Raw genomic sequence first — 19,644 nt, 5'->3', positions numbered from 1 at the left:
CGGAAGCAGCCTTATGCTGAGTCAGACCATTGGACCATCTAGCTCAGAAATGCCTACTCTGACTGGCAGTGGCTCTCCAGGGCTTCAGGCACAGCCCTACTTGGAGATGCCAGGGACTGAACCTGGGACCTTCTGCGTGCAGGGCAGATGGTCCCCCGCTAAGCCATTCCTCCTTCTTACTTGGCATCTCTGCAGCATGTTAGGGTGCTCAAAACAGACATTCTCTCAATAACAACTACAACAATCTTGTCTGGAATGTTAGTATTGAAAATGGAAATGGGCTGCCTTCAAGTCGATCCCGACTTATGGCGACCCTATGAATAGGGTTTTCATGGTAAGCGGTATTCAGAGGAGGTTTACCATCACCTCCCTCTGAGGCTAGTCCTCCCCAGCTGTCTAGGGCCTGCTCAGCTTGCCACAGCTGCACAAGCCAGCCCCTTCCTTGTCTACAACTGCCAGCTGGGGGGCAACTGGGCTCCTTGGGACTACGCAGCTTGCCCAGGGCTGCACAGGCGGCAGGGCACAACCCCTGAGCCACTCCCTGTGGGGGTGATCTTTAGCTGGCCCTTGACACCCAGGAGACACAAGCAGGGATTTGAACTCACAGAGTCTGGACTCCCAGCCAGGCTCTCCTCCCCACTGTGCTATACCAGCTGTACATATTAGTATTAGTGCCCCCATCTTACAGATTGGGGAACTGAGGTTGAGAGAACAGCATTTCACCTACCGTAGAGAGTTTGTAGCTGGGGTGGGGACCCAACATTTTCTGACTCAAAGCTCACATCCTTAGCCGTTTTGCTGCTCCACTGCAAGCTGCTGACTTCTTTGTCAAGCATAGTCTGAGGCGATACATCGGGAGGGTTTTTTAATTCCCCTCGGAGAACCACACATCTCCCCTGTCTTCTGTATCCTGATGATAGGACAGTGGCATATTCCGGGCCTGGAAAGTGTTTATGCCCAAAGGCAAGGGGAGAGAAAGGACACAAAAGGAAGTTCTGTGTTCTCACCGCCTTTCATTTGGTTTAATCTAGTTATGCCACGTTTTGCCGAACAAGTTGAAGTTGCCATTGAAGCCCTGAGTGCAAACATCCCACAGCCGTTTGAAGAGAATGAGTTCATAGACGCCTCCCGCCTGGTTTATGATGGAGTTCGTGACATCAGGAAAGCTGTTCTGATGATAAGGGTACGTAAGGCACCCAGGGAAATGAAGACGTTTGGGCCTGGAGGGGAGGTATTGTGGCAGGCGAAAGGGATGTGAGAGCTGCTTGGCATTTGCATGGTGAGGGTTGCTGGGCCTCAGAATAAATGTGGGACAAAGAGCACAGATCAAGTTTGTGCGTGAGATCTCATTTTTTTTCTTTTAAAAAATAGTTTATATGTTGGGATTGTTGCCTTAGTATTCCTTCTTCCCTTCCAGCCGTGTTTTGTCTTACAACAACCCTGTGAGGCAGACTAAGATGTGAAAGAATGTCTTAAACCAGGAACTCTCATAATCAGAGACTCAGCTGAGTGGGCTTCTTGGGACTGTGAGTGCTTAGGCCCCGAATCCCACGGGAATAAAGGGGGTGCAATACTGGTAGGCAACATGGAGCTTCTGGATTGGCCAGGGCTGCTATAAATACTAGAATCCTGGCCTTCCTCCCATGTCAGGTCAACACTTTCAGGCTACAGCTTCTCTGCCCCCCTCCCCAAGCTGCCCAGGGCTGATGGGAGATGTACCCCAAAACATCCAGAGGGCACAAGGTTGGGGAAGGCTGTTGCAGAGGAAGTTAAAAAGCTGGTTGCCTTCAAAGCAACAAAGAGCAAGAACAGGTCGCTGCAGTGGCTTAGGGGATCCTGTTTTACCTGGATACCAAAGAGGAGTTGACTTCCAGAGCCTGAGTTTATCTGCTTCTCTTTGTCACGGGTGAGATCAGTAGTACGAAAGACGTAAGAACATAAGAACATAAGAAGAGCCTGCTGGATCAGGCCAGTGGCCCATCTAGTCCAGCATCCTGTTCTCACAGTGGCCAACCAGGTGCCTGGGGGAAGCCAGCAAGCAGGACCCAAGTGCAAGAACACTCTCCCCTCCTGAGGCTTCCGGCAACTGGTTTTCAGAAGCATGCTGCCTCTGACTAGGGTGGCAGAGCACAGCCATCATGGCTAGTAGCCGTTGATAGCCCTGTCCTCCATGAATTTGTCTAATCTTCTTTTAAAGCCATCCAAGCTGGTGGCCATTACTGCATCTTGTGGGAGCAAATTCCATCGTTTAACTATGCGCTGAGTAAAGAAGTACTTCCTTTTGTCTGTCCTGAATCTTCCAACATTCAGCTTCTTTGAATGTCCACGAGTTCTAGTATTATGAGAGAGGGAGAAGAACTTTTCTCTATCCACTTTCTCAATGCCATGCATAATTTTATACACTTCTATCATGTCTCCTCTGACCCGCCTTTTCTCTAAACTAAAAAGCCCCAAATGCTGCAACCTTTCCTCGTAAGGGAGTCGCTCCATCCCCTTGATCATTCTGGTTGCCCTCTTCTGAACCTTTTCCAACTCTATAATATCCTTTTTGAGATGAGGCGACCAGAACTGTACACAGTATTCCAAATGCGGCCGCACCATAGATTTATACAACGGCATTATGATATCGGCTGTTTTATTTTCAATACCTTTCCTAATTATTGCTAGCATGGAATTTGCCTTTTTCACAGCTGCCGCACACTGGGTCGACATTTTCATCGTGCTGTCCACTACAACCCCGAGGTCTCTCTCCTGGTTGGTCACCGCCAGTTCAGACCCCATGAGTGTATATGTGAAATTCAGAGTTTTTGCTCCAATATGCATAATTTTACACTTGTTTATATTGAATTGCATTTGCCATTTTTCTGCCCATTCACTCAGTTTGGAGAGGTCTTTTTGGAGCTCCTCGCAATCCCTTTTTGTTTTAACAACCCTGAACAATTTAGTGTCATCAGCAAACTTGGCCACTTCACTGCTCACTCCTAATTCTAGGTCATTAATGAACAAGTTGAAAAGTACAGGTCCCAATACCGATCCTTGAGGGACTCCACTTTCTACAGCCCTCCATTGGGAGAACTGTCCGTTTATTCCTACTCTCTGCTTTCTGCTTCTTAACCAATTTCTTATCCACAAGAGGACCTCTCCTCTTATTCCATGACTGCTAAACTTCCTCAGAAGCCTTTGGTGAGGTACCTTGTCAAACGCTTTTTGAAAGTCTAAGTACACTATGTCCACTGGATCACCTCTATCTATATGCTTGTTGACACTCTGAAAGAATTCTAATAGGTTACTGAGACAGGACTTTCCCTTGCAGAAGCCATGCTGGCTCTGCTTCAGCAAGGCTTGTTTTTCTATGTGCTTAGTTAATCTAGCTTTAATAATACTTTCTACCAGTTTTCCAGGGACAGAAGTTAAGCTAACTGGCCTGTAATTTCCAGGATCCCCTCTGGATCCCTTTTTGAAGATTGGCGTTACATTTGCTACTTTCCAGTCCTCAGGCACGGAGGAGGACCCAAGGGACAAGTTACATATTTTAGTTAGCAGATCAGCAATTTCACCTTTGAGTTCTTTGAGAACTCTCGGGTGGATGCCATCCGGGCCCGGTGATTTGTCAGTTTTTATATTGTCCATTAAGCTTAGAACTTCCTCTCTCGTTACCACTATTTGTCTCAGTTCCTCAGAATCCCTTCCTGCAAATGTTAGTTCAGGTTCAGGGATCTGCCCTATATCTTCCACTGTGAAGACAGATGCAAAGAATTCATTTAGCTTCTCTGCAATCTCCTTATCGTTCTTTAGGACACCTTTGACTCCCTTATCATCCAAGGGTCCAATTGTCTCCCTAGATGGTCTCCTGCTTTGAATGTATTTATAGAATTTTTTGTTGTTGGTTTTTATGTTCTTAGCAATGTGCTCCTCAAATTCTTTTTTAGCATCCCTTATTGTCTTCTTGCATTTCTTTTGCCAGAGTTTGTGTTCTTTTTTATTTTCTTCATTCGGACAAGACTTCCATTTTTTGAAGGAAGACTTTTTGCCTCTAAGAGCTTCCTTGACTTTGCTCGTTAACCATGCTGGCATCTTCTTGGCCCTGGCGGTCCCTTTTCTGATCTGCGGTATGCACTCCAGTTGAGCTTCTAATATAGTGTTTTTAAACAACTTCCAAGCATTTTCGAGTGACGTGACCCTCTGGACTTTGTTTTTCAGCTTTCTTTTTACCAATCCCCTCATTTTTGTGAAGTTTCCTCTTTTGAAGTCAAATGTGACCATGTTGGATTTTCTTGGCAATTGGCCAGTTACATGTATGTTTAATTTAATAGCACTGTGGTCACTGCTCCCAATCGGTTCAACTACACTTACATCTTGCACCAGGTCCCGATCCCCACTGAGGATTAAGTCCAGGGTTGCCGTCCCTCTGGTCGGTTGCATGACCAACTGGTCTAGGGCATAGTCATTTAGAATATCTAGAAACTTTGCTTCTTTGTCATGACTGGAACACATATGCAGCCAGTCTATGCCCGGGTAGTTGAAGTCACCCATTACTACCACATTTCCTAGTTTGGATGCTTCCTCAATTTCATATCTCATCTCAAGGTCTCCCTGAGCATGTTGATCAGGGAGACGATAGATCGTTCCCAGTATTAAGTCCCTCCTGGGGCATGGTATCACCATCCACAACGATTCTGTGGAGGAGTCTGCCTCTTTTGGGGTTTCGAGCTTGCTGGATTCAATGCCTTCTTTCACGTATAGAGCGACTCCGCCACCAATACGTCCTTCCCTGTCCTTCCGATATAGTTTATATCCAGGGATAACCGTATCCCACTGGTTTTCTCCATTCCACCAGGTCTCCGTTATGCTCACTATATCAATGCTCTCCTCTAAGATCAAGCACTCCAGTTCTCCCATCTTGGTTCGCAGGCTCCTAGCATTAGCATACAGGCACTTGTAAGCAGTGTCTCTCTTCAAGTGTCTCTGGCACTTGTGGTTAGGCCTGTGGTAATTTTGCTCTTCTGAATTTATATCCTGTGCCCCTGCTCTCACAATGCCTACTTCTAGGCCTACCCCTTTTAAAATTTCATCATTTCTTTGGTTTTTATCCCAGGGGGGAGGTTTATTCCGAACCGGACCTTTCTCAGCTCCTGTCGGGTTTCCCCCCTCAGTCAGTTTAAAAGCTGCTCTGCCACCTTTTTAATTTTAAGTGCCAGCAGTCTGGTTCCATTCTGGTTCAAGTGGAGCCCGTCCCTTTTGTACAGGCCCGGCTTGTCCCAAAATGTTCCCCAGTGCCTAACAAATCCAAACCCTTCCACCCAACACCATCGTCTCATCCACGCATTGAGACTGCGAAGCTGGGCCTGTCTGGCTGGTCCTGCGCGTGGAACTGGTAGCATTTCAGAGAAAGCCACCTTGGAGGTCCTGGCTTTCAGCATCCTACCTAGCAACCTAAATTTTGCTTCCAGGACCTCACGGCTGCATTTCCCCATGTCGTTGGTGCCAACGTGCACCACGACCACTGACTCCTTCCCAGCACTGTCTACCAAACTATCTAAACGACGGGCGATATCCGCAACCTTCGCACCAGGCAGGCAAAACACCTTGCGGTCTACACGCCCATCACACCCCCCACTGTCTATGTTCCTAATGATCGAATCACCCACTACAAGGATCCCTCCACCCCCTGGAGATATATCCTCGGCACGAGAGGATAGCTGCTCATCCCCCAAGGAATGGGTCCCTTCTAAGGGATCGTTTCCCTCTTCCTCAGCTGGATGCTCTCCTTCCCCGAGACCATCGTTGTCCATGATAGCAGGAGAGCTATCATCGTTGGAGTGGGACACAGCTATAACGTCCCTGAAGGCCTCCTCCACACACCTCTCTGCCTCTCTCAGCTTTTCCAGGTCCGCCACCTTGGCCTCAAGGAAATGAAGTCATTCCCGGAGAGCCAGGAGCTCATTGCACCGAGAGCATACCCACGACTTCTGTCCAACAGGCAGATAGTCGTACATGCTGCAGGCGGTGCAAAACACTGGAAAGCCCCCACACCCCTGCTGGCTTCTTACCTGCATAGTTTTGTTTAAGGTTTATTACGTCAAGACCCCTAAGAAGGAACTTTGCAGCTTTATAAAAGCGGAGGCTGCTCATTCCCCATACCAGGGGTGGAAAAATTAAGTCCCAGGGTCTGAATGAAGCCCTTCACGCTTCTCTGTCTGGCCCTCAGTCCATACCTAGCCACACCCATTCCTGTCCCTGCTTTGCGCTCTCCTGGAGTGTTTTTGCCTAGCTGGAATGTCCCCTTGAGCTGTGATCATGCCTCTTGCTTCACCGGAGTGAGTGTGGGTATATGGAAAGCAGCCTATTGTACGAAGGGGGAAATGGCCCGCTTTTGCCTATGGCCACGCCTGCTGCTGGTATGTGGCCCCTGGGAGGCTGCCCAGAAGGGAGTGCGGCCTTCAGGCTGAAGAAAAAAAGTTCCCCACCCTGTCCTGCGCTCTTCTGGCTTTTCTAGTACCTCATCTCTGCTCCATATCTCTAGGCCTCTTGAGGACATCTTCCAGCTCTTTACTAGATTCTTCCAGGCACAAGCCGTTTTCAGAAAGCTTAAGTCAACATGGAGTCCTACATTCCCCCACCCCATGCTCCCACTAAATCTAAACAGAGGCTGCAACCTGCCCTGCCTTATTCTGATAGGCCCCTCCCAGTCTGCCCGTTACCCACAATGGTCCTTCTGTCTTGTATAGTACTAGACCCTATCTGGTCAAGCCAGCCAGCATGGCCATTTTGGGGAAGGTGCAGTAGACGAAGTGAATTTCCATACTTTTTCTCTTTCTATGGTTCATATGGCATGGTAAGCCAAAGCCGTGGCCAACTGACCATGTGGGCTCCCAGAGAGGCGCTTGAAGCCACATCGCTCCTCTCTGGTCCTTTGGGCTCCCATGCCATGCTGCACTAAACCAAGGTTTGGCTTAGCGTGTCATTCAGACAAGGTTAAGGTCTCTTCTTCCTATCCATCCAACAACAATCCTTGGCTACATCTCATGGTTAGCAAGGAGAGAGCTTAACCACAAATCCTAGTTTGGACAATCTTGGTTTAGCTTGGCACGCCATGGCATGGCACTAAAAAGGACTGGGGAGGAGCAAAGCAGGTGCGAGCCCCCTCCAGGAGTCCATGTGGTTCCAGCAAACCATAGGTTGCCTTCCCATGTCATGCAAACAAAGACTCGGATGGTTTGAATCCCTTCTGATTCTGGGATCCTGTGCCCAGTCCTGTTCCTGTATTTGGGTAATTTGTTATGGGAGTTTGGAATGAAAGATTTTTCCTGAGTGTATGTAGTTGTAGTGAAGAACATCCTGGTTATTTCTAACCACATTTTCTTTGATGGTGAATTATGGCAGCCTTGTCTGTCTAGATCACCCACACCTGTGAACTGGCCCATTTCAAATGGCGGTGGTGGTACAGATTCACTTGCTTTCCTTTGGACATAATGACAAGAATAAACTGGATGAGCTAATTGCTCTGCTTGAAAGAGGAATTGGATCAAAAGAGGTCTGGTAATTGTTGGTCAGCGGTTTAGCTCTGATCAGATCAATAGTTTACTACTGAGCAGCTTTTGAAAGCCAAATATATGCAGTTTCCTCACACACACCCTTTTTTTGTGCGCACACAGCCCACTTTTGCAGATATTTCGCATTTCCCAAAGCATCTGGATATCTGGTTTTACTATAAACTGAATTGTGTACATGAAGATTAGAACCAATTGTGTCTGTTTAATGTATGTTTGGAGCTCAGGGTATGAGATAGGTGTTCTCAGTATCTAAATGAATAAATAAATTAACTTACTGCTCCACTGAACTTCCAAAGGGATGGTTTTTAGCATTTATTCAAGTAAGGAAACTGTCATTTCAACGTTGAGTAACCAGTTGATTTGATTTTATCAGTCATTCTTCCCCCCCCCTCTTTAAGAAGCTAAAAGCATAATAAGTCAGGGAATGGATTTGCATGTAGGTTTTTTTTTAATGTCGTCCTTACCAGTTTGACAAAGATCCTGTACTTGTGACGCCCGTTTGAAGCCAAAGAGTGGTTGCATTGTCTTAGAGCCGGATACAGTGGGTGGACTGGATCTTTCTCTCCCACCATCCATGGGTCGAGTTTGGCAGGTGGGCAGGGCCATCCACCTGTCAATCCCCTGATGTCACAGTGATGTCAGGTGACCCATTTTCACCAGTGTGTCACTTGGAAGCCAAGACTATCAGCTTAGAGGAAATATGGTTGTGTGTACTTCCTCCCCTTCTAAAGCTCCGTCATTGAAGAGAATGGAGTGTGCACGACTTAGAGACACTAAACTGACATTCAGATCAGAGGGAGGGAGAGAGAGAGAGAGCGCGAGTTGTTTCTTCAGGCATACTGAGGCTGTATACACAGCATACATTTAAAGTACATTTAAAGCACAAGAATTCCCTCAAAGAATCCTGGGAACTGTAGATTACTCCTCAAGGGGCTACAATTCCCAGCACCCTTAAGAAAACACAGTTCCCAGGATTCTTCGGATGGGGGAAGTCATGGGCTTCAAGTGTGCTTTAAATGTATGCTGTGTATGCAGCCTAAGTCTTGTGTTTCCTTCTCTCGCTGTACCTTTGCAGACCTTTTCTGAAAACCTGAACATTCAAATGACTTGTAATCTCATCAGGCTGTCTGTCAGAGGCATTCTTCGTCCCACAGTAATTGTTCAGGGTACACATCATGGAACAAAGAAATTATCGGAGATATTTGTCTCGCAGCACGTAGGAAATAAAGCCTGCTCTTTAAACTAGATGAAGGGTGCTCCCTGCCCGCAACTTTAATAAACGGGAGAGAGAGAGAGAGAGAGAGAAGCCTTGTCTCTATTTTGCTATATTTTAGTGATCTGTGGAAGTAAATCAGAAGAGTATATTTCCTTGCCGGGGGGAATTGCATGGTGGAAGAGAGAAATATTCCCATTGTCATAAATTTTGTCGGTTGATTTCAGCTGCTGAAATTGAAAGTAATAGACTAAAGTGCATTATTTCTTCCATCCCTTTGTAGGCATCCTGGTACATACTGTTGTGCCACACTTACTTACGCTGTTTCCCCTGGATGAGTTGTTAGAATGAAACTCTGTGAAAAAAGCCCATGACAACATTTCTCTCATTTTTCATTTGGTGGAAAGGCAAGCGATTGTTGGATGACTCTCCTGTTGTCCATTGGCAATGCTTTCCTGTTTCTTAGATTTTATCACTGCAACTTGGGGAGTACAGTCAATTAGACAGTGACTTGGAATCAGTATGGTGTTGTTTTCTTCAGCAAACACTATGCTGTACATCCTTTCCTGAGCAGAAACCTGTAGCATGCAGTCAAAACCACTGGGGACTTTAAAACATTTTTTTTTATTATAAAGAACATGGTGTAGTTGTTAGAGTGTTGGACTACGACCTGGGAGACCAGGGTTCGAATCCCCACACAGCCATGAAGCTCCCTGGGTGACCTTGGGCCAGTCACTGCCTCTCAGCCTCAGAGGAAGGCAATGGTGAACCACCTCTGAATACCGCTTACCATGAAACCCTATTCATAGGGTCGCCATAAGTCGGGATCGACTTGAAGGCAGTCCATTTGCATTGTTTCATTTCAACAAAATAAATACAATTAGTGAATATACATAACATAATATTTGTTTCCACTATACATTACAGAGCCACTCCTCTAGTATTAACAGTTGAATGAGGTCAACAGAGGAGCATAATTTTTATAAATCACAATTATGACATCCAAATTTGTGCTAGCAAAGAACTTTGCAGATCATTCGCAGTAGCATTAGTGATAAATCCCCCGCCCCCAAAAAGGGCATAGAAATGTTCTGGGTCTTCAGATCCTTTTGAAGCTTTTAAATTGTGAGGTTTTTTTTAATCACTGGAGAGTTTTTGGTTAATCCACCAGCACAGGGCTGTTCTGCATTTGCTTCCCACTCCGCTCCAATAATGTCGGAACGGATGAAACCACGTGGGAGAGGTAAGGTCATGTGGGAAGAACCATTCTAGCGACAGCCTCTTATCTGTTTTCTGATGGTACCCATGGTTCTGCTCATGCGACTCTGTCTTTCCTGAAGGCTTCCTCCATTCCTAAGCAATCCGAGTGGTGTGGGAGGCATCTGCAGAGAAGCAGTTTTCATACCTCTGCTGATAAATATGAACCTACCCTGGAAAGCTGAGGAAGAAGGTATGGTGTAGCAGTGACAGCGACAGGCTCAGGTACTGTTAATGTGAAAGGAGCGTCAGTCCAGGCTTCCCCTGTTTAAACCTGGGCAGCCAAAGGTATTCACGTAAGCAACGCGGACAGCAGCTGTGTGCAGGCCAAGCTTGCTCTTCTTATATGCTCTCGAGATCTAAGCCTACAGCATGTATTTTGAACCTGGGACCTTGCTGGTGCCAGGGAAAAGGAATGAAGGAGCTGCACAAAGACCAGCCAGATGTACAAGAAGGTAAAGTCCCTAATAGGCCAGGAAAGGCCTAGTCTTTATGGTAGCTTCCAGGTCAGACTTGCCTCTTTGTATAAATATCTTCGCTGATGTCCAGATGTTCTGTTGTTAGTTGGCAATCCTCATCTATCCATTGTGAAATGCCAACTCTAGCTCTCCACTTTAGTAAATGTCATAGCAGCTCTTTCCAGTTTTGTGGCTGTTCAAGGCCCTTCTTGGTAGCTGCTTAATGCATTGAAGAAAACAAACAAACTTGGGTCATGTAACCCAAGTGGTGACAACATGGTGCCACACACCTAATGAGGACCCATTGTAATCAAAACAGTGTGATCGGGGGGAGGGGGGTTCCACAGGCTTTTTGACAAACACAACCCCTTTTGTATGTCACTTCTATGATTAACATTGTATGAAACAGTTACTCTAAATGAATGCAAAACTTCTAAGGATAAACTCAACGATTAGCATCTAGATAGCAATTTCTTCCAAGCAGTTCACATTCAATAATTTGCAGCCCTTGAAATAACCGTGTAAAATATCTCACCTTTACTATCCTCTTCTTATCAGCCGAATGAGGCTTGGCTTCAGGTTACCTAGCAAGTTCGTGCCAGAAGCAACACTGAACCACGGACTCCGTTGCTCAGCAGGGCTTAACGGAGGAGCGGAGCCACCGCCGTATCTGCAGCCCTGCCATGCAAGGCAGCTGGGATGGATGGTGGTGGAGCAGGCAGATCAGTGTTCCCGCCTGGAACTGTCCCAGCAATAGGGCCCAACAGGACCACGTGATGGTAGCAGCTCCAGCTCAGGATCCAAGAGATCCCAGCCCAGCTCCTCCCTGCCCCCAGAATGTCCCATGTTGGGGCTTTCCATTGGCTACTTCCAGTGGGAATTCTGCCAGCAGTACTCTCTCTGCCAGTTGGTGGGTGGAGGGGACTCTGTGTTGGCCGAGTGATATTGGCCTTGACTTTGCATGCAGCAGCTGGTAGGAGGCTGGCAGAGTTGGATAGAGGGACACCTCTGCCCAATCCAAACCTGCCCCAGGCTGGCACAAAAGTGTTTTGGATTGTACCCTTAGTGCCTCAGCCACTATATGAAACAAGTTCATCCTATGATAAGCTGGAATCCTATGGACCTATGATATGGCTGGTAGAGGATTGAGGCAGGGTGTCCTCCACCGTTAAATGTTGCTTGGTTGCAGCGGGGATGCCAGATTGAGGCTGGACCTTGGCCGTCCCTCTGCTACTGAGAGCTGGGTGTTCCTTGTGCCAGAAGAAGATGCAGAAGACGACCATGGAAGGTGGGGAAGCATTGCAACAATGGCCGGGTTTCACTACTCCTTTGAATCTTGCAGGCCTTTGGTCTTCAGTAGTCCCTGCGTGATCCTCCAGGCACAGGACACAGCCAGCCTTCATAAGGGGAGCTGAAAAATGCATATGTTTCAGACAAGAGAGGGTGACACTATCCCCCTGTTAGGATAAGGTTACCTTGACTGTTTTCTTCTTATGTGTGCAGAACACCTGCTGATTTCATGTGGGAGTTAAAGAGAGAACAGCAGAGAACAGACTCACGTTGGGGAAAAGGGGTATTTGTCATCTAATGTACTTTGAAAACAGCACAAAGCTATCTTAGCAATCAAGAGAGCTTTGTAGGTTTTATTCTTTGGCCTGATATCCTGCAGCTTGACATCATTTGACACATACACGCACAAAGACAGGCACCAGGTAAAAATGCCATTGCCTTATTCCAGCTTGCTAGAGCACACCTGTCGTTTTAGGATAGAGGACATCTGCACCCCTGAAACCCTGAAATGTTCTAGGGTGGGTGAAGGTGGGAGACTGTGACAAGAATTCAAGGAGGAATCGCCTTTCTTTGTCAGTTACAGATCTGTGGTGTTGCAATCTTTTCTGAAACCTCACACTGCAAAGTTCATTGCAACAGCCAATGCTTATGATCTGCCTAGTAAATAAATAAATAAATAACACTTCAGAATGTGTCCAATTTTAAATATCTCTTTTCTTTCTTTCTTTTTTCCCCTTGCTCCCAGCTCAAGGTGCCTCTTTCGTCGGTACTTTCCTAATCTCTTGAAAGAGTTTGCAATCAGTTTGGCACAATAATATTATTGGTCTTCCTTTTCCAGAGGCCAAAAACAATTATTTTGAAATATCACATTCCAGGGGGGAAACAGGTCCTGTGGGTGTTAGCTTGCAAAATGTACGTTCACCCTGTTAGCGGAGTTAAGAGAAATCACAGTGAGGTGATGAGGAATGCCAGTTGTAAAAGAGCAGGCTTGGAACAGCTTCATTTTTTTGGGGGACAATTCAATTTGGGGTCCTGCCTGCCTTTGCAGACAAGTTAATTTAAAATAAAGAAGAAACAGCGTTCTTTGGGCAGGTAGTTGATGAAATAGAGATTTTCTGTTTGCTGGGGTTTGCCTGCATCCTTTGTAAGCCTGCCACCTCTTTTATCTCCCCTCCTCTCTCTTTTTAAATCCAGACTCCTGAAGAACTAGAGGATGATTCTGACTTTGAGCAGGAAGATTACGATGTTCGCAGCCGAACGAGTGTTCAGACTGAAGACGATCAGCTTATTGCTGGACAGAGTGCAAGGGTGAGTGCAGAATCCACACAACACATTAAGTTCAGATTCCTTGGGAAAGGTATGTTTTTGCAACCTGACAAAATTTAAGATGACTGCAGACAGCAGAGTTTCAGTTTGGCTTCCCAAGCATCAGTGATATTTTATGACACCGGAACTCAAGCTGACTCAAGAAGTCTATTAGCAAATAAATGTTTCACTCAGCTTATGGGATGCTTTGAAGGTTTGCACCAGGAATCTAGAATCTGGCTTCCAGCACAGAATCTAGTGCTTCTGTTGAGAATTCCAGGAATTCCAGCTCTTAGATATTTTTTTAAAAAAAGAAAGAACAAATTTCTAGATCTCATGAGAAAAATGTAAGAGGAGCAGATTCTGGCTACAGCCCAAAAATCATTGTACTCCAATGCCCATGTGGAGGTCATGGTCATCACGCCTGTGCTACTCTCCTTGGTCCCATGGAAATCTCCACCTCACATAATGTAAATATGTGCATTGAGCTTTCCCCAGTACTGTAAAAGAAAGCAACACTCTGCTGGCATGCAGGTCCTCATGTACATCAAAGGTCCTGTTTGTACACTGGAGCTTTTGAATTGAGGCAATTGTGGGCTAAGTATCCCTGCCCCTGCCCTGCCCCTAGAGAGATCTCTTTATGGCATTGTGTCCATTCTCTGTTCCCAGGAACCTATTTACCTTAGGCCAGCCTTTCCCAACCTTTGGGTCCCCATATATTGCTGGACTACAACTCCCATCAGCCCCAGTCAGCATAGCCAAGGGTCAGGAATGATGGGCACTGTAGTCCAGCAACGTCTGAAGACCCAGAGGTTGGGAAAGGCTGCCTTAGGCAGCAGCAAAGTGATGGTGAGAAGGAAGTGGGTGCATCCAGAGAAGTGGGATGATTGAGAGCACCTTCCCCAATGGTCTTCCAAAACCTGGAGCTGGCGTTGGCACAAGTTAGTTGGGGGTTTAAGAATCATATTGGAATGTGCAATTGCATGTGCGTCCAACTGTGCATTCAAATTAAAGCAACAGAGTAGGTAGACAGCACCCACATTTGACAGGGCATTCTGGCACGTATTCCAGTGTGGATCCAATATCTGCCCAAGGCACCTAAAAGCACGGACTATGGAGTGGAAAAGAAGAAAACAGCACTGAAACAAAGGGAGAGGTTTTGCACACCTTTAGTGCTCTGCTGGCATTTTGTAACTGGGAGTGTGGCTGGAGAAATTGGTCACCAACATACTAGCTCTGGTCATTGGTGAGGAAATGGCAGTCTGAGGTGCAGGCAGTCCTGGTTGGTGCCCATTGGGATAGGTAGGGCGGAAGGCCAGGAGAACAACAGTAGGCGTAGCCAGAACCAATGGCAGGCAGAGCAAGCTCATTCTAGGTTCTCCCCGTCCTCCTCCCTGCTGAAATGCACAAGGGCAACACTGAGACTTAAGGAGGAAGAAGCTGACAGCCAGGGCTACCCCACAGACAGGTTGTAAATAAGAAGGCAGGGCAAGCGAGGTGTGGCAGGGCCTCATTTCTCCTACTGGACCAGCCTCCACTGGGTGGAGGTTTTGAATGGAGCAGTGAGTCCCTCAGGCAGCACTGGATTTCTGAAGCTCTGAAGCAGCGCAGGCTCAAGATCTGCCCTGAATGTAAGCCACGCAGACTGACACTTGCAGTCGGCCGGTCTTAGTTCCCTATCCGACACTTTGCTGGATCTAGATCCCTTTGCTTCCACCAGCCGTCCTACTTCCTCTCAGAGCCCGTTTTGTTATCACCAGGAAAACATGCCCTAACAGGTCTAGGAAGCTTCCTCATCACTTCCTGTCTAGCCTACCGTGTGGTAGCATTGTCAACAGGCAGCCGTTGACCAACTCTGTGGAAGGTGCTTAGACTTTCCGCTTTCATCCATTAGCTGCATTTGGCTGAGCAGAGGAGCAAATGGGTTGAGTAGGGAAAGAGTTTAAGAAGCCCGTTTGATGACCAAACGGTCATGCAGTGTGGAAAAGAGGCCCCACTCGCTCTCCATCCTGACCATCCCTGCTCTGTGCTTCTTGGGCTGTCCTTGGCACATTTCAATGGCCCCATCTGCACTATGCATGTAAAGCTTCATGATCCCACTTTAAACAGTCATGGCTTCCCCCAAAGAATCCTGGGAAGTGTAGCTTGTTAAGGGTGCTGAGAGGTGTAAGGAGACCCTCTATTCCCCTCATAGCGCTACAGTTCTCAGAGGGATTGCTTGTTAATCCACTCTGGGAATTGTAGCTCTGGGAGGGAAATAGCAGGTCTCCTAACAACTCTCAGCACCCTTAACAATCTACAGTTCCCAGGATCCTTTGAGGGATGCAACAACTGTTTACAGTGGGATCATAGTGCTTTAAATGTATAGTGCAGAAGGGGCCAATGTTTTAGTTGGCGAGAGCTTTAAAGTGACTGTGTGTAACTATCCTATATTATTTCTACTGTTGGAAATTTTACTCAGCTTTCCAGTGTATTATGTACACCATAAGAACATCCCTGCTGAATCAGGCTAGTGGCCCATCTGGTTCACGATCCTGCTCTCACAGTGGCCGACCAGAAGCCTGAATGGAAGCCTGCAAGCAGGACATGAACACAACAGCACCAATCCCACTCCTGATCCTCAGCAACTGGCATTGCCTCTGATACTGGAGGCAAAACATAAGCATCATGGCTAGTAGCCATGGGAGCAAAATGCACACATGTGCCATTGTCATACATGACAAAGTATACACGGCTTTTCCTGCCTAGAAGTAAACTCTCCACCTTGGTCTGAGCGTATAGCCCCCACCGTGACCAAGTGTTGAGTTTCGATTCTCTTAATGAACAGTTTCAGCTTCTGCTCAGGTTCACTTTTATGCTTTAACAGAAAAACATGACAAACTGCCCTACAAATTTGTCAAAATGCAAACACAATCTGGGGTGGTCTTTTATGCAGTGCATTATGCAATTACTGCTAAGGGCGGTATATAAATTGAAATAATAAATATATAAATTGAAATAATAAAATAAATAAGAGAAGATAAACTCCTGAAATTAATTGCCCAGCTTCTACCGCTCCTTGCTTTTGCAATCCATCTAAGCAAAATTGTAGCAGAATGCTGTGTTTCTCTGGAATGCACTGCAGCTGTGAGCATGCAGGAAATCAATTTAAAAAAAAAAAAACCCACTGAGGACACATAGTGTATGCTGTACTCCACCAAGTTGACCATTAGTCATGGTTTCCAGTCTGCTAATTTGTCTTGGAGAACTGTTATAAGGTGCTGAGTTGTCTCTGCAAACCTAATTGCAACTGAAGAGACTCGTTACTGAATCAGGGCAATTTTAGCAGGGTAATTGTTTCATGATAAACTGAAGACGCCATCACAAGCGACCTTAACTTATGCAAGGAGACTGCTGATTAGGTTGACGAGTGACCCCGGCAGGCGGAGAATGCTTGAAAAGTGAAGCTTGTTGCACCTTCTGGGTATTTCTACTCTTGGATTGATGGTTTACCTTTTGCTAAGTTGTCTGCAACAGCTGAGATAAGAAACCAATGGAATCCTAGCCCAACATCCATATGCAGATGCTGTCCCAAAATACGGAAATACAGTACTGGTTGTGATTTTTTCGTCGTTAATGGTGCTTATTGCTTCCAGAGGAGAAACTCAGGAAAGAGATGATATCAAGAAGAAATGTTAATACCAGGCAAGATATTTGGTTGTGCATGTTGTACTAATTCCCACCAGCACTGTACCATTCCCTCACTCTTGGGTTTTTATCATGAAAAGAAAGGCGGGGTATAAATGTAACAAATAAATAAATAAAACTATAATAACTTGGATAGCTGCAAATTTTCTCGAAAAGAAGAAACTTGCTCAGAATTTTGTGAAAAAAGGAAAATTCCAAGCTAGGGATCATTAGGAAAGATACTAAAAATAAAACTGTCAATATCATAATGCTGTTATACAAATCTATGATGCGGCAGCATTTAGAATACTGTGTACAGTTTTGATTGCCTCACCTCCAAAAAGATTCACTAATAGGCAAAAAACCTTGTGGTTTAAGAATGTACCTATAGCCCACAGATATTTCTACCAAACTTTAAAAAGCAGGGAAATTGGCCAGCTATAGTGAATGCACCAGGGGAGCAGGAGACCTGACCTCCTCTCTGAGACATTGGACTGCCCTACAAATTTGTCAAAATGCAAACACAATCTGGGGTGGTCTTTTATGCAGTGCATTATGCAATGGATAGAGAAAAGTTTTTCTCCCTCTTGCATAACACTGGAATTCATGGACATCCAATGAAGGTGAAATTCAGGACACAAGAAAATACTTCTTCACACAGCACATGGAATTGCTCCCACAAGAGAAAAGTGATGACCACCAACGTGGATGGCTTTAAAAGGGGGTAAGGCTATCAATGGCCTTGATGGCTATGCTCTGCCTCCATGCCAGAGGCAGTACGCTTCTGAGTACCAGTCGCTGGGAATCGCAGGAGGGGAGAGTGTTCTTGAACTCAGGTCCCACTCGCGGGCTTCCCAAGTGCTTCTGGTTGACCACCGTGAGAACAGGATGCTGGATTAGATGAGCTGTTGACCTGACCCAGCAGGGCTCTTCTTATGTTCTTATTTCTGATTGCTCACTAAGGCTGCATACTCACCATACATTTAAAGCACATGGGTTCCTCTAAAGAATCCTGGGAACTATAGTTTACCCACACACAGAGAGAGCTACAGTTCCCAGCACCTTTAAGAAACTACAGTTAGCAGGATTCTTTTTGGGGGGGGGTGTCATGTGCTTTAAATGTATGTTGTGTGCCCAGTGTTGTGAAATCAATGTGTACTGGAAGACTACCCTGGATGCATCAAGCTATGCTACATGTATGTGCAGCAGCACCCAAGGCCTTCAGTGTGGCCCCCAGAGCAGGTCCCAGTCTGGATGGCCTTAGACTAGCCTTCACCAACCTGGTGCCCTCCAGATGTTTGGGACTATCATCAGCATGGCCATGCTGACTGGGGCTAATGGGAGTTGTTGTCCAAAACATCTGGAGCAGACCAGTTTGGTGAAGACTGCCTTAGACGCTCCTATTTTGCACTCCTATAGCACCTAACAATTGCTAATAGAAAGGAGTTGTGCACAGGAGGGCCTAGAATTGTCAACAGCCAGTAGAGACATAAATGACTAAAAAGGTGGTTGAAACATGAGTGCTTCTCTTGTCCTCTTCCTCCTCTTCGTAATGATGAAAGAGGAATCCTAATTAATCTGAAAGTTTTTATTTCTTTTCTTTTTCTAACCTCTTTTTCACCCTGGTTCTCATCTTTGGTGGGCAGCAAAATCATCTTCACCTCAGGAATCCTTCCCATAGTCATAATATTAGTTCCATTTCACAGGCAAGGAACTGAATTGTGAATGCCAGAACCAGTAATCTGGATTTTTTTTTATGGGTCTTCCAATATTTCTTTGAAAAATGTGTATCGCATATTGGTTTCCTTTGGGAGGAAGGGTGCAGTACAAATTTAATATGTGAACAATTCCCTTCCGGCATATGTGATTGATACTACTGTGGAAAATAGAAGGAAACATTCAACTGGTGCTCAAGGCAGATATTTGCAGTTTTGTCATTGACACTAATAGGGTGAAGAGGCTAAACATGTTTTCTGACCCTCGTGACCCCAGCCATCAATCAGTCAACCATGCTCCTGTCTGCAGATTTCACTCATTTTGAGCTTCTTCTTCTTCTTCTTCTTCTTCTTCTTCTTCTTCTTCATTACATATAGTTTTGAGAACATCAGAAATGTAAGGCACGAGGCTTTTACAGCATTCCCATATAGAGCTTGCCATTCTCATATGTCATTAGGAAAATGACTGCATCAAGCAATATATGCTATGTTAACAGAATTATTAACCATGATCTCCAAGAGACTGCCGAGAATGCCGCCTTCCCAGAACCAGCCAGATGCCACAGACAGACTCAAAATCTGTGTCAAAAAAGCTAGATTTTGAGACACCTACAGATTTGCATGCTTTTCTCCATTTTCATCATCTATTCTACTTCTGCTATTCAAAGGGAAAGGCATAAAATAAAAAAACTTAACTATGAAGGCACTGTCTTTCAAGTCAGTCTTTCTAGAAACATGCTAATTCTCTTATTTCTTTTTATAAAAGAAATGAAATCTGAAACTTCCAAGGTGCAGGATTCTTTACCCAAAACTAATACCTGCACTTTTGTGTCATGCTGTTATAGAATACATGCAAGCCTTGGCCCTGTCTGGTTGCAGAAAATGCCCTGGTAAAGCTGGAGGCTATTAGTGGCTATAATACTACTCCACTGCTAGTGTTTAAATGGTTCAGTGTTTTGTCTTTGCTTAGAAATGAGGAAAACTGGAATATGCATGTTGCATCACCTACAGAGAGAGAAAGAGCGCTTTTTAAAAAAAAATCTATTAAAAAGGCATGAAGGTGTCAAAGGTAAGGTGAAAATCACGCTAGAAAACAGCTGAGTGTGTGTGTGTGTTTGTGATGCACACACACATGGATATGTATCATCTTGAAATACGAGTCAGCATCATATGCATAAAGCAGGCTC

The 19,644-nt window shown here is 45.7% G+C and overlaps 1 protein-coding gene across 7 annotated transcripts in view; it reads left to right on the top strand.

The window, feature by feature from the left end:
- The window catches only part of CTNNA2 (catenin alpha 2), an 810,025-nt gene that overhangs the window by 720,056 nt on the left and 70,325 nt on the right, over window positions 1-19,644 (top strand). For all 7 annotated transcript variants that reach the window (XM_061583441.1, XM_061583440.1, XM_061583443.1 and 4 more), the window contains 2 exons: window positions 1,032-1,183; window positions 12,966-13,079. In XM_061583441.1, coding sequence (XP_061439425.1) covers window positions 1,032-1,183; window positions 12,966-13,079 — 266 coding nt within the window. The remainder of the gene's footprint in view (window positions 1-1,031; window positions 1,184-12,965; window positions 13,080-19,644) is intronic.

The sequence above is a fragment of the Rhineura floridana genome, chromosome 9 (assembly GCF_030035675.1).
Source record: "Rhineura floridana isolate rRhiFlo1 chromosome 9, rRhiFlo1.hap2, whole genome shotgun sequence".
Lineage (NCBI taxonomy): Eukaryota > Metazoa > Chordata > Lepidosauria > Squamata > Rhineuridae > Rhineura > Rhineura floridana.
Note: the sequence above shows the minus strand (reverse complement) of the source record. Positions and strands in the feature narration are given on the sequence as shown.